The sequence below is a fragment of the Rhinatrema bivittatum genome, chromosome 5, assembly GCF_901001135.1.
Source record: "Rhinatrema bivittatum chromosome 5, aRhiBiv1.1, whole genome shotgun sequence".
Classification (NCBI taxonomy): Eukaryota; Metazoa; Chordata; class Amphibia; order Gymnophiona; family Rhinatrematidae; genus Rhinatrema; species Rhinatrema bivittatum.
This window is the reverse complement of record NC_042619.1, coordinates 242,823,404-242,839,152: the sequence shown is the minus strand read 5'-3', so window position 1 is coordinate 242,839,152 and position 15,749 is coordinate 242,823,404. Positions and strand designations below refer to the sequence as shown.

Here is a 15,749-nt window from a genome sequence, read left to right as displayed (position 1 = left end):
TTCTGTATGGGTGTTTTTTCTTCATGTGGGTGTTGATCCATTAAGATTTTGTTGTTGTATGCATTTGAAAATACAATCATTAACATTTTAAATACATAATGAACAGGCAAGCTGAAATGTTATTTTCATTTTACCTCTGGTATCCAGAGGGCACAGCTGACATGGGCCCACTTGGTTCCTGTCCTAGTGGCTTTCATAGCCCCTCCTTTCTTTGGACATAGAAGACACTGAGGATGGATCCCAAGAACACAACTGCGACACAACCAACTTCCTTCAGGAACCTTAAGGATTCCATAACACGCCTAAGGATCAAAATAAAAGAGGGGAAGACACTTACCGAGCAGATGAAGGAAGAAACAGGGACAGAGCAAGTTAGCAAAATAAGTAGTAGTGAGAATAAGTAAGGAAATCCCAGACACACCCTACCTAGTCACACATGGCACCTCCAGAGAATCACCTAGACATTTACACATATCCCAAAAGTAACGTTTTTGCTCCAAAAGAAACTAAGAACTGAAACTTACCACTGGCTGACTGAACTATGTATTTTGCATCATAACAGATGAACATATGGCAAGCACCAATATTCATCCTCTACTGATTAAAATGTTAGTTCTTCCTTTTACATTTCTGTAAGTTGCTTCCCTGTAAGTAACTATGGCAGTAAGTACAATGTCAATAGTAAATGCCAAACCTGGCTGCTTCCAAGAAGTAAAAACTGCAGAGGAAAAAATCAATTGCAAAAGATTGAAAAAAAACCAAACCATTTTTAAGTACAAGGTTTATCTGTTATATGTAACCTGAAGGTACTTAATAGCTCAACTTTAATTTGTCAGAGAAAACTGCTTGTGCTATATTAATGTAATATAAATGTGATTTAGAAAGACTTTACTCCTTATTGTGAACTGTGGCAGTCGTTCCATGAAAAGTGAAACAAAAATCCTGAATTAAATTGCCTGTATTTTCTGTATTCATTTAAATTCATTCATTTCAAACAAGTATCGATGCCACTAGCATCCAACAGTTAACTCCTTTTTACAGAAAATAGGGTACTGCACCATTGTCATTACTAAATTATAATATGTTTCAACTAGCACTAACCTGATGGACACAGATGTTGCATCTGTCACAGAATACCATATCATTCCCTTCTTCACTGTCAGGGGATCGGCACACATCACAGATCACATCTTCATCATACTCTATTCCTAGCCCCTCCTCAGTCTTTATAGCATGGCTCATATTCTCAAAGCACTGCCGTTCCAACACTTCAACAATATGCTCCATTGTGTTTTCATCCACTGCCCCACATCCTGCAAGAAAGGAGGGAAGAGCAACGTAAGGCAGATCTGTGCAAGTTACCAACGTCAACAGAACAAATAGCAGCAGCTGGTGAAGAAAAAAATATATACTGCCTAAACATTTGCAGTTTCTAATTCTTTGGTGCCAGAAATGGATATTCCCAGAATTGAATCCAAAGCTGGCAAAGAATGCACCAGTAATAGTTGGCAGATAAATATAAAATGCACCACACTACTCTAAACATTAATATATAAACAGTGGTCGTTTTTGTTGGGGCAGAGAGAAAGAAAGCTTATGGTAGGCCTTTTCCCCTGCGTGGGGAGAAGGCATATGATACTAGTCTGCTTTCTGATCATCTTCTGAAGCAGAATAATGGTATCTTCCTGTTCTGAACTATTGTGAATAGATCTATGTGGGGACTTCACTACTAAAAATGATGCTGTCTGCTACACTGACTTGGGGACCACTTGTCTGTCAGTGTTTTCTTTTCCTGCAAGAAAAGTGGCTTTTACAATTGTCCTATTTGAAATAGCCCAATTCCACAGCCTAACAGCTTCCCAACAATGGAGGAGAGATCGTATTCCTCCCTGCTTGTTGAAATAAAACATTGCTACCTGACTATCATTCTGAAACAGGACATTTTGCCTACCTGATTTCTGAAAGCTTTCACAACTCCAGGGTTCCTGAGCATGGAGTCTATCTAGGAGCATTCCCTGGCCCAGGCTGGACACATCTGTGATCTGAACAATTGAGTGAGGTTGAATTTGGAAGGGCATGCCTTTCTTCAAATCAGAAAGGAAAAGCTACCAATACAGGTAGCCTCTACATACCGTATTTTCTGTTGTATAAATCGCTGGTTTTACCTGGAATTTCAGCAGTGCGTCTTATACACCGGTGCAACCTATATGCTGCTGGGTTCCTTTCTCGTTCTCTCTATAGCCTGTCTGCCAAACAGTCTCAGCATGAACACCTCCATGCTGAGTACCGAACTTCACTGACCACGTGCACTGCCGGCGCCAAATTTTGGTGGGGTGACATATGCTTCTGCCTCTCCACAGTGCTCAGGAGGTGCTCCGGAGGAGTTTGTATGTGGCCCGGAGCAGAGGCAGCCTCCTGCTGCTGGTGGCGCAAACTGCAAGTTTAAAGTACAAGCGACGTTGAGCTGCGAGAGAGGAGGGACTGACTGTTTCTAAGATTCCCCTCCACCCCTTTGGTGGTGAGCCGCGAACATGCAGGGAAGACTGGCAATCTCTCGGGATTCTCCCCCCCCCCCCCCCCCCTCCCGACGAGCCTGAACATGCGCACTGTCAGCACGCCACAGCCATGATTCACAATCGCATCCGCTATCCCTTTGGCAGTCGCATGTAGGAACAGGTGTGTCTTACCCACCACTGTGACTTATCTACCGACTTTCTCGTCCAAATTGATTTTTATGCAGGGGTGGGACCTATACACCAGAAAACATGGTATCTCAAATATAATGATGTGATCCTGGAGTCTGAGTAGCTGGATGCTACTTTAGGTCCATTGGGCTCGTCTCATATGGATGTAGACTGTTGAAGCTATCAGGCCCAATACTCTCAAGGTGGTCATGGACCACTGTCTACTGAATCTGCATCACTCCCTCTCTCTCTGTGGACATTATATTTGGAGTCCTTCTGGCAGGAAGAAAAGATATACTGTCAGTCATGTCTAGCAAAACCCCTATGAATTCCAGTTCAGGTGATGCACTCAAGTTGGATTTGGGAAAATTAATAGTGAACGGTAGCAACTCCACTGCCCAGATGGTGTTGCTTACGAGTTCATCTCTCTCCACTTGAGAAATGCCCTTGATCCAAGTAAAGAAACAGAGGGACAGCTAGACGCTTCATAAAAGTCTGTGGAGCTAAAGATAGGTAAAAAGGCAGTGCATAGTATTGGAGATGGTGCTTCCCTACAATGTATATTGCAGCTCCTACTCTTTCCCCTTTTAAGTCCGCTTCCTTGGAGTCCTTCCGTCCTCTGTTCTATCCCCAGGATGAATAAGATAGGGAGAGTAATCACTGAGCACTGGATTCAACTTACTGAGCGCTAGGAGCAGAAGCAAGAGCAGCAGCAGCAGCAGCAGCAAATGAGCTCTGGCAGCCAAGTCAACTGATTTGACTGCCTGCAACACACTGACTTTTCCCTTATTTTGGACTTGAATATAGAAGAAACAGGTCCATCATCATGGGCTCATGTGTCTTTGCACCCTTTTTAACTTTCTTTTAAAATGTGGAAGAGAGACTGGTGGGACTTTCAGTACTTCCCTAGCTCTTCTTTTGGCCACGAGTCCTCTCCATATCTGCACTGCCTGCTCCATAGCAGATGATGTGCAACACCCAATTTTCATTAAGGCGCATGTGCCTTTAGCTTAAGTTTTAGAAACACTGGTTTAGAGGAAATGCTGCAATGAAAAACAAAAAATTCTTAGCTTCAAGCTAGTATGCTGCCCAACTGTGTCCCAGAAAGAGTATGACTATATAAAAACTATGGAAAAAAGTACAGACTCAAGTGCTTTAGAATTAGCAACATCAGTTTATTCTCATTAACTCTTATCATCAAAATGTGATATTCTCAGATGGATCCATAAGGTAGGAGGCAATTTTTAAGAACTGTAGGCAGCTAGCAAGTCCTGCAAGCTAATTTTCAAAAAGAAACTCCCCTCAGCTTCCTTTTGAATATCTGGGGCCAGGTACCAACAGCCGGCAGCCAAGGGTGCATACTTTGCATGTACTTTGAAGCACCTGCAAATTATGCATGGTAAGGTACGTGCAGGGATTCACAATGAAGTCCATGCTTACTCTGCACCTTCCCTGCTCCAACCCTGGCTTCACCCCAAAACAGCATGGAGAAATTATTTGATAATTTCCTTTTCTTTAAAGAGAATAGGTGGATCTAGGACCAGTGGGTTATGCAGCTCTACCAGCCGATGGAGACAAAGCAAAGCTTAAATCACGGAATATATACCCCTGCACTGAGATCAGCCCACCAGTATCCTCTGCAAAAAGTCAACTGTGGAAAAACTAACAAAAACCTGATTATTAACAGACAGCCACTCCAACACTCAGCTAACAGAAATCACTGAACTCAGACACAAGGAGTGTAACAACACTAGCCTAGGGACTGGATTGACACTTACCAGTAACCCCTGGAAAATGCAGCCATGCAGAAGGACAATAGCACCAACAACTGGCAGCCAAAGGTGGGAAGGTGGTTCCACCTATCCTCTTTAAAGAAAAGTAAATTATCAGGTTAAGTAGTAATTTCTTCTCTCTTAGCATTCGGATAGGTGGATCCATATCTGTGGGATGTACCAAAGCTACTCCTGAACAGGGCAGGAGGCTGCCCGCAGCCCAATCAATAATGCATATGCAAAGGCTGCGTCCTCCCGGGCCTGCACATCTAGGCGGTAATGCCTGGAAAAAGGTGTGTAAGGAGGACCACGTTGCAGCTCGGCAAATCTAAATGGGTGGCAGCAATCTAATCTCTGCCCATGACATTGCTTGAGTCCTAGTGGAATGAGCTCTAAACTGACTAGGCAATGGCTGCTCAGCATCCACTTATGCGGCCATGATTACCTCCTTAATCCATCAGGTTATTGTAGCCCGTGATGCCTGCACACCCTGTTTATTCCCACCATGGAGTACAAAAAGCCTGCCCATCTTCCTGAGAGGTTCAGAAACCTCTAAATACCTCAAGATATACCTCTTGACATCCAAGGACCGTAAAAGGCAATATTCATCCGTATCTCTTCCCATGTCCAAAGTCAGCAGGGAGATTGACTGATTCAAGTGAAAATCCGAGACTACCTTTGGCAAAAAAGACCAAACAGTACATAACTATCAACCCCAGAGTCACTTGCAGAAATGGTTCCCGGCAAGACAAAGCCTGCAGTTCAGAGACTCTACGTGCAGAACAAACTGCCACAAGAAATACTGTTTTCAATGTAAGTAACCTTAAGGAAAGGTTTCACAGTATTCGAAAGGTGAGACCCGCCAGGAAATCCAAAATCAGATTAAGACTCCACAAGGGCACTAGCAACCACAGAGGACAAAGATGCTTCACCCCTTTTAAGAAATGAGCCGATAAGATTCCACCATTCACCTGATCTCTGAAACAGGCAAGAGCCACCACCTGCACTTTCAATGAATTAAGGACCAACCCTTTTCTCATTCCATCCTGCAAAAGTTCCAAAATGAGCGGGATCTTAACCGAACGAGGAAGAATTCCTCAGTACTCACACCAAGCCTCAAAACACTCACCAAACCCGCACATAGGCTAAGGAAGTGGAAAACTTTCTTGTTCGTATCAAGGTGGAAACCAGCGCAGTGGAATGTCCATGCTTCAGCATCCGAGCAGTCTCAAGGGCCATACCGTAAAACAAAATAGAGTCAGATCTTCGTGAAGAACAGGCCCCTGCCGTAGTAGATCCCTGTGAACTGGTAATCAGATAGAAGAGTCCACCAGGAGCTTTTGCAAATCTGCAGACTAAGGCCTCCTGGGCCAATCTGGTGCCAGCAGAAGCACCATCCCCTTGTGACTCAATCCTCCAAATCATTCTGCCCAACATGGGCCATTGGGGAAAGGCATATAGGAGCTTGCCCTCCAGTCACTCCTGTATGAGAATATCGATGCCGAAGGACTTTTGCTCTCTCCTTTGACGGAAGAAGCGAGGATCCTTCGCATTGTGAGATGTTGCCAGGAGGTCTAGAAATGGGAGGCCCCAGTAGTCCACTATGAGCTAGAACAATTTGACAATTCCCATTGTCCTGGGTCCAGACTCTTGTCTGCTGAGAAAGTCGGCTCTTATATTGTAGTTTCCTACAATGTGGGAGGATGATATCACCTGAAGATGCACTTCCGCCCATTCCATGATTTGGGCTATTTCCTGTGACAATTGCTGGCTCTTGGTTCCTTCCCTGGTGACTGATGTAAGCCACTGTTGCATTGCCTGACATTATCCGACCGCTCGACCCTGAAATCGGTCGACAAATCGTAAGCATACAAACCGGACAGCATGGACTACCAGCAGATTGATGTTCCAGAGAGACTCTTCTGTACTCCAGCGCCCTTGTGCTGTCAACTCCTGATAGTGGGCCCCCCCAACCCTAGAGGCTCGCATCCGTTTTCAGTTCCAGCCAGTCTGGAGATAGTAAGGAAACCCCCTTACTTAGATGGTTCGCCTGCAACCACCATTGCAGCTATATGCTGATTTCCACTGGCAGGTGAAGCTGAATCGAATAGTCTTGAGACCGAGGACTCCAAACAAGCCAGCAAGGTGTGCTGAAGAGGGTGCATATGCGCACTTGCCCACAGAATCACCTCTAGGGTTGCCACCATCAACCCAAGCACTTGTAGATAAGACCACACCACCTTCCCCTCCCTAACCCACCCCCCAGCCCTAACTAAATCCCCCCCCCCCACCTTTGTTACAAAAGTTACGCCTACCCAAGGCAGGCGTAACTTGCGCATGCTGGCCCAGGGCCTGGTTCGGAGGCCTCGGCCACACCCCTGGAATGCCCCCAGGCCGGAACAATGCCCACGGCCACGCCCCTGGAATGCCCCCAGGCCGGAACAATGCCCACGGCCCCGCCCCCGACACACTCCCAAGCAAAGCCCCGGGACTTACGCGCATCCCAGGGCTTTGCGCGCGCCAGCGGCCTATGCAACATAGGTGCGCCGGCGTGAAAGTTCCCTGCGCACGTAAATCCGGCTGGATTTACGCGCACAGGGCTTTTAAAATCTGCCCCTTAAATTCCAACTGTTCCCTAAGTTTCCCTGTTACAATGTAATAATAATAAGACATCTTAGGCATATTATTCCACGAGTTATAATGTAAACCGATGTGATATACCCCAATGAATGTCGGTACATAAAAAACAAATAAATAAGTAATACTGGAGGGCTGATGACAGTGCAGGCGTATATATACCATGACGTCATCTTTGCTCAGTCTCCATCTCCTGGTTGATGAAGTTAGCTCAATATTCCTGGTTTAGCAGCTATAAGTAGCCATGATGGGCAGGGATCAAACAGGCAAGTTATGGGTTTAGTAATATCCAGAATATTCTTTACCACTTGAAGTGTAAGATGACAAAAAATGTTAGGCAAGACTTAGCAAAAGGTGATGGATGGTAATCCAGAGAAAGCTAATTTAGATTCTTTATAGTCTCTCTGATCTGCAAAATCTTATTAGAAAAATGAGAAACAAACTCTTCACGTTTAATCAATGATGCTTAAGCATCAGTTTGCTAGCAATCTAGAAAAATTCTTTGTTTAAATTTGACTGTAATCTTACCAGATAAATAGTGGGGGGTTTTAAAAAAAAAATTTTTTTATCATTGTTAATCAAAATATAAATGCAGTTTAAAATAATTTCTGATCTGCTTCTAAGCATCATTTTAACCTTTCCAGACAGAATTTCTCTCGTTTCTGCTGGTTTATATCAATGGGATATCATAGGGCTGGTTTAAAATTTCTTTTTAGTGAATATCTTAAAGGAGCTATCTTATCAATAGCATCTGTTAACTCTGCATTCCAAATAGATACCAGCAATTCCTTGCCTGATAGAGTAGAATCCATAATATATCGGGCTTGGTAGTGTGTCCGTCAGTGCTCACGCATGTTCTCCAGCCCGCCTATAGATGGCACAGGCAGCTCCCTGGCCACCTTGGAGGCTCAAACACGCCATACAGCGGGCCATGTGACAACACCAGCTACAAGATGTACGAAGGACAGCGGCCATCACTGCACACGCTCCATTCGCGGCGAAGATGAAGGCCCAGGTGTGCCAATTGCGGCACACCGGGGCTTTCCCTTTTTGCCATAAATGGCGTGCCGGGCCTTCATCCTCACCGCGAACAGAGCGTGTACCGCGGGACGCACTCCGTTCACAGCACGCCGGGGTCTCCGCTGCTATTTTCTGCTCAAGGCGAAAATGGAAGGCCCCCATGTGCCGCGAACGGCACGCTGGGCCTTCATCTTCGCTGCGAATGGCACGCCAGGCCTTCACCTTTGCCGTGAATGGTACGGGTCCCATGGCATGCCAGTGAAACAGAATGTGTGTTGGGAGGGGAGGGTGAGAGAGCAGGAGGGTGTGAGCAAGCATGGGGGGAGATGCCGGTGAGAGAGAGGAGGGGTGACAGAGTATATGTTTGGTGAGAGGGAGTGGGAAGGGTGTGAGAGAGCATGGGAGGATGCTTGAGTGTGGATTTCAGAAAGAAGGAGCTTATATGAGGGGAGGGGGATGCTGGTGAGAGAGAATGTGTGTGTGTGTGTGTGTGTGTGTGTGTGTGTGTGTGTGTGTGTGTGTGTGTGTGTGAGAGAGAGAGAGGAGAGGGGGTGTGGGGGAGTGTGAGAGAGAGCTTGGTTGGTAAGAGGGGGAGTGCGCAGGATGCTTGAGTGTGGGTTTCAGAGAGGGAGCCTATATGAGGGGATGTGTGTGTGTGTGCCAGAGAGTGAGAGAGCCTGTATGAGGGTGTGTGTATGTGGAAGGGAAATTCTGCTCAAAACAAGAGCAGATGTGCCAATAAAAAGGCTCGCTGCCCAGGCATAGAACGGGTACAGTTGCTAGTAATTTAATACAGAAAGAGTTAATACTCTCAGAAGCTTTTCTGGAACTAATTGGTTTCTGGGGCAAAGCTTTTGTCTTAATCTATTCTTGTTAACACAATGTGGCCAGGCTGCCATCAACTAATGAATCTTACAGTGATCATTGTAAGGAACTGGAGAAATATTATGATCATTAATTCCAAACTAAGGCAGTTAAACCTAGAAAGAAATTCAGGATAAACATATGGCCGACTGAGTGTGTTGGTGCATTAATTGTGTGAAACTTAGTACTGTCATATCCAAAAACTCTGCCACTTGACTCATCGAGCACATCAATATGGATATTAAAGTCACCAAGCACCAGTAATTTACTTGGTTCCAAACCAAGTCTGACATTATCTCTAACAGATCAGCTGAGAATACTGATAAGACTTTCAATGAGCTATACACTAAATATAAGCTGAAACCATCTTTGTGAATAAGCATTCACACCTTTCTGGTTGTCTAATAGGTCACATTCCTAGAAGTTGTGATTATATAATAATTGCTACCCTCATTTCCCAGCCCCTCTATCTTGATGCATGAAAAGTGAATGAAAAAATGCATACTTGTATTCTTTATATCCCACAAAATCTATCCATTGTTTTTTGGGGGGTTTTTTAGTTATCAAAATATAATATCCTCAAATAAATCCAACAAATCAGTGAACAAATACTTGATTAACCATCTTTAAGTCATTCAGAATTTCAATCACATTGATACTATTATTGCACACAGGGTTTAGATACAACTTTCTTCAGAACGAAGATGAAATCATTAAGAAAAATACTATACAATCCCCAGATTCTCAACATGAGACAACTAATCAAGAACTACTAAGATTTTTTTTCCATTTATCTGGTATTCTTATCCAGGGTGCCTTACAAACAAGTCAGCAAATTACAGGAAATATCTATTTAGATTTAGCTCATGGAGCATTAAATTCAGGTATAGTTGGTACTTATTTGTAACCAGAGGCTTACAATCTAAGTTTATTTTAAGGGGCAGATTGACCCCAACACCCCCTAGGAAAGTAAAAAACCCCTATGGTCTATGGAAACCGCTGACCCCTCCTCCTGCTACCCCTGGAGATGGATGAACTGAAAAGAAAAGCCACATACTTAAAAGGTTTATAACTCTGAGGACAGGCCCCACCCTCAACCCCTCCCCCCCCCCCCAAGCCCTCCACTTAGACTTAAATTTCACTCTCCCCACCCTCTAGATTCCCTCTTCCGGTCTTACAAAAGAGGCCATGGTGCTGTAGTGGGGGTCCATAGCACTCCTGTATGCATTTCCACCATAATAGGTACAATAAATTTGTCAATATCTATTCAGATCAATTCAACATAAAAACCATTATAATATATATCATTTGTTTGTGCAAACAAATAATTCTCACCCATTTCTGCAAGCTCATCATTGAGTTCTTGTAACCAGAAGATATCCACATCATCTAAGTCATATCGACACATGTTCTCTGCCAATTCCAAAATGTTGATGTAGCCATATTCCGCAGGTTCTTGACTGGAGCAATGAATGTACTTTCTGGGTCTTGAATACAATACTTCCTTCACTTGCTCAGCAATCACCCTAAACATACATAACAAAAGCATCAGTAAAATGGCATCCGAAAATTATACTACTGTCCTTTCACATTTTTCCATCTCATTTTGGCCTGAGGCATTCAAAGTAGTTTTCAGTATGCTTTAAAATACACAACAGTTTTAAACCAAATTTTCCTCTTCAGGGCCCAATGGACCAACATGTAGTGCGGAGCCAGGAGCCCTTGTTGAGCTCCGTGAATGTGACCTTGGTCGGTCAGCAGAGATGTGCTCCTTCGCTGACGATCCCGGACCTGGATTCATCTCTTTCTCCAGAGCAGGGTCGGATGCCTCCTCAACCTGCCCCCCCCTCCCCACGTGGGGGGGTGCTGACGTGTTCAGTATGTTCCTGTCGCACTCCGATGATGGTGAGCAGCCGGCAGTGTCAACGTCGGGTGCAGCCAGTTTGGAGGAACAAACAAACTGAGGGAGCTGGTTGCCGGCTCGGGTAAGGAAACAGAACTTTTGTTGGCTATTTCCCCAATATCTTCAATGGCTGGACCTTCTACAAGGGCAACAGAGGTAACAACTGTTTCCTTAATTAAACCTGCAAATATTACTTTGGACATAATTTGGGAAGCAATTGCTAGCCTGTCTAATCAGGTTTCACTGCTAGTGTCTCAATATTGTGACTTCTCAAATTCCTTTAATGTTTCCCAGTCTCAAATAGTAGAAATAAAATCTCAAGTTGATCTACTGGAGTCCAACGAGTTAAAGATACAGAATTCAGTTGAGACTATAATCAGTTGGACATTTGTACCTTCAGAATAAGATGGAAAATTTGGAAAATGTAAGACGCTGCAATCTTCGACTCTTAAATTTTCCAAAGAAACAATTTACCACTCCAGTTGAAATGCTGCGCAGATATTTCATGGAAGTCTTGTCCATTAAAGAAAAAACTTACTTCCATCTATTTCAAAAGCCTATTATCTGCCTGGTATTAAGGTCTCAAATTTGAATAACGCACCAAGAGAAGTAGTTTCCACTGATTTGTCCCATCTATTTTCTGTTCTTGAAAATTCTTCTGAAGAAAATATTACTTCTACTTTGATTGTCACCTTCGCTTTGGACTCAGACCAGGACTTTGGGCTGAAAATGTTTTTCCACAAAAAGGATGTATAATTCTTAGGATTTAAGATACGTATGGTTCCCTGATGTGTCTAAGTTAACACAAACTAAGAGAAAACGTTTCTTATTAATGTGCCCCACTGTTGTAAATTTGGGAGCTTCTTTTTGGCTTTATTTCCCCTGTAAATGCATTATTAAATATAGTGGGGTCAAATATGTTTTCTTTGACCCCCGCCCAGCTAAATACTTTTCTAAATGATAGAGTCAAGCAGGTTCCATCTATCCTTACACCCAGCCCATAGTTAACTGACTAATTGGAATTTCTAGAGCTCTAATCTCTGTTGCGGCCTTTTTTTTCTTCTATAATATAAGAAGAGACGTTTCCTCTCATAATTTCAAATAGGAACTCTCCCCAATTGTGGTCTGACAGGGTAGTATTGAGATTTAATGTGTTTGTATAAGGTATTTTCCTAAACTGTGTGATCTCCATACACCATTTTTCTTGTCAAGTCGTATTAACTTGTTAATTTGATTTAAATAATGATAAATAAATAAATAAAAATTTCTAGAGAGGAAGAAAAAAACAACATTCTGGACTCTGAAAGCATAGTTAACTTTTACAAATTCCAATATGTAAGACAGTCAAAAATGGTAAAATCAAGAAAAACAAGTTTGCTTACCATAAACAGTGTTTTTCATAGACAACCGAATGAATTAGCCATGAAGTGGGATGACATCATCTGGCAACACAAATGGACTCCTCTCTCCTAGCTCTGATATCTTCCTCAGTCAATATCAGAGCTAATCTTAGCCAGGTAGTCAACTCTCCAGGAAGTAAGGTGGGTATTTAGCATGCTAATTCTGTCAATAAGCAGGCTAATTAGCCAAGATGTGGGGAGTCCCAAGTTAAGGGCTGCAGTAGAGCTTTTAGTGCGTAAGCAACTCAAAGTGGAATACAGACTACTGTTAGAAAAGATTACGCAGAACTGTCTGTCCAAATTTACTGTCAGTTCTTAAGAGATTGTTAAGACAGTAATGGGATATAAAGGAATGTACTGATGACCAAGTTGCAGCTTTGCAGATGTCTGAGAGATATCTCTCAGAGATGAACAATGGAAGATACCATAGTTCTTATTTGAAGAGCTTTAATAAAGTCTGTAATTTGCAGTCCTGCTGCTGAGTAGCAGTGCTGACAGTCCACTATCCTGTTGGACAATGTACATTTTGTTACTGCTATGCCAAGTCTGCTGGGATCATACAATACAAAGAGCTGCAAAGTTGATGATGCAGCTGAATTCTGTTCTTGAAGTAGGCTAAAATGCTTTTGCAATCTAATGTATGAAAGGTTTTTTCACATGTTCATGCACATGTGACCTCAGAAAGAAGGTAGGCAGAATGATGGGCTCATTGATATGGAAAGCCAAGATGACTTTTGGAGAAATGTCAGATATGTGTGGAGTACCACACTATTAAGGAAGGCCTGCATGCATGGTGGAAAGTGAATGACAACTTGGAGTTTGCTTACTCTTCTTGCTGATGTTACTACAACAAGAAATACCACTTTCTAAGTCAAGAATTTGAGGGAAGCCAATTCTAATGGTTCAAAGGGCAGCTTCATCAATTGAGAAAGGACAACATTGAACCAGAGGATTTTGTACTGAAGATTTAACATGCCACAGACCCTTCATAAATTTCAAAATCAATGGATGGATTGAGATGAGTTTATTGTAAACTGTTACATGGTAAGCTGTTATGGAGCTAAGATTCACTTTCACAGAGGATGTAGTGAGGTCTGACAGAGGAAAAAGCAGGCATATCAGTAGTAGTTTGAGCTCACTAGAAAAAACGGATCCAATGCATTTTGTTGACACCATATGTAAAATATTTTCCATTTCAAACCAAAAGTTTTCCTAGTTAATGGCTTTCTAGCTCAAACTATGTTGCTCACAATTTCTCTTGTTAAAGAGAGATTAGCAATTTTCAAGTGTTTAACACACAAGCCATTAAACTGAGGGATGGAAGGTTTGGATGAAACAGCATGCCTTCATCTTGAGTTAACAAGGCAGAGTCAGTCCCTAGATGTACCTGTGGACCAGAAAGCTATAATGTTTTCTACACTGGCCTGGTGATCAGCGGTATAAGCAAAAAAGTGTACATGAGGTCTGTGTTCCAACTGAATAGAAAAGCATCTTGAGCTAATCTGAGTCTGCTGGGAAGAATGGATCAAAAATTTTCCAGCATCCTGTTCTGCTCCAACGTAAATAGGTTGACCAGTTGTAGACACCATAGTTGAATAGTTTATCGGCTGTTGACTGACAGAGAACACGCATGTGGACAGAAAACTGAGCAGATCCACCAGCAAGTTGAAGAACTCAGGAAGATGTGGCTTGTAGGACAGTTTGATATTTGTCTGCCCATTGCCAGATTTTCATCATTTCCTGGCAGAGCATCTATGACCCTCTTCTTCTTTATTTGTTGACATAGAACTTTGTTTTGTATCATGTTTTTCCCCTGAGATGATGTATGAAAATTATTAGGGTGTATCTGATTGCACTCGGCTACAGTAGATTTATCTGAAAGTGATGCTCTGTAGGAGACCAAGTTTCGTAAGTTCATCTGGAGCCTATATGGGTGTCCCACCCTTTTGTGGAGGCATCTGTTGTTAAGGTTACTTAGTAGAGAAGAGCATGAAGCAGAGCTCCTTCATAAAGAACATTGGGGTTTGACACCAGTGTAACTCTTTTTCCCTGTTCCTGGATATTTGTACCATACTTATCAATGATTGAGTTAGCTGATCCCATTGACCACAAAGGCCCACTGCAGAAGATGAATATAAAGGCAGGTTAGTGGAACTACACGACACAATGAATATTGCTCTGACTGTCAGGTGTTGCGAGGTAAGTAGTTTGCGAATAAGTGATCTCATGGTGTTTGCTCATTCAGACAGCAGGAAGGCTCTCTGCTGCAGAAACTCTATGCATGCCCCAATGAACTTTATTTTCTGGGTCTGTATTACACGTGACACTTCAATTGCAGGCCTTAGAATTCCTGGTAAATTTTGAACTGTCTTATGCAGTGAGTGTAACATGTTCTCCTGGGAGTTGCCTATGACTAGACAATTGTCTGGGTACAGAAAAACTTGACATTGTAGGTGCACTGCTACTACCGCAAATCGCTTTGTAAAAACTCTTAGAGCCACCAACGGCCAAAGGGAAGCACTCTATTGTTAAAAGGAAGAATCCACCTTGAAACGAAGGTAGCACCTGTGGAAGGGATGGTAAGTATATGGGCTTACGTATTCTTTAGATCAAGAACACATATCCATTCCCCCCTTCTGGGTGCAGGGGAAAACCCAGAGGGAATTAATTTTGAATTTCTCTCAAAGTAGATGTTTATTCCGTTTTCTCAGATCCAGAATAGGCCTCAACTCAATTTTTTGGCAATGAAAAACTACCAAGTGTAGAATCCCTGTGCATGCTGGGTTAAAGGGACTGGCTCTATTACCCATTACTGAAGAAGAGACTCCACTTTCAGATGGAGCTGTGTCAAGTGAGACAGATGTGGACTGTTGAACAATGAGGAAGATATGGTAGCTGGGAGAAATGCAAACAGTACCCAAATTCCAAGGACTTGATCTGACACCACTCCTCCAAGTAGAACTGGATTCTGCATCCCACTGGTGAGTGTTTTTGATGAGAATTCAGAAGGATCAAAAACTGGATCCAGATTTTGGCTGGGCCAGCTGCGCTCTCTTCAGCTGATGGCATTCCTTTGATAAGGTCTAGCCGTAAGTTGCTACTGATGTTGAGCTAGAAGAGGAGGTAACCAGGACTGCTGGTAAGATCAAAAAGGGCACCTCTGGAAGTATGGCCTCTTATAAGAGAAGGAGCATCTGGAAGAAGGTGGCTTTTCAGGTCCTATTGAGAGAGATTGGACTGCAACATTTTGTTCTTTTATTTGAGCAACTGTTTCTCTGAGCTTACCTCCAAAAAGATGCTCTCCCAGACAAAGTACATCTACAAATTTCTCATGATCATCACAAATGCTGCTGGCTCTCAACAAGGCCATATGCTGAGCCCCAATGGAGGACAACGAGATACGTGATATACTGTTGAAATATTTGTAGACAGAACAAGGCAAATACTGCATGCATTCTTTGGCATTCAG

The 15,749-nt window shown here is 43.0% G+C and overlaps 1 protein-coding gene across 3 annotated transcripts in view; it reads right to left on the bottom strand.

Annotated features, from left to right (window-relative positions):
• Positions 1-15,749, bottom strand: part of JADE3 (jade family PHD finger 3) — a 183,912-nt gene that overhangs the window by 88,602 nt on the left and 79,561 nt on the right. For all 3 annotated transcript variants that reach the window (XM_029603618.1, XM_029603617.1, XM_029603616.1), the window contains exons 5-7: positions 10,313-10,503; positions 1,102-1,313; positions 135-302 (exon numbers count right to left, since the gene is read on the bottom strand). In XM_029603618.1, coding sequence (XP_029459478.1) covers positions 135-302; positions 1,102-1,313; positions 10,313-10,503 — 571 coding nt within the window. The remainder of the gene's footprint in view (positions 1-134; positions 303-1,101; positions 1,314-10,312; positions 10,504-15,749) is intronic.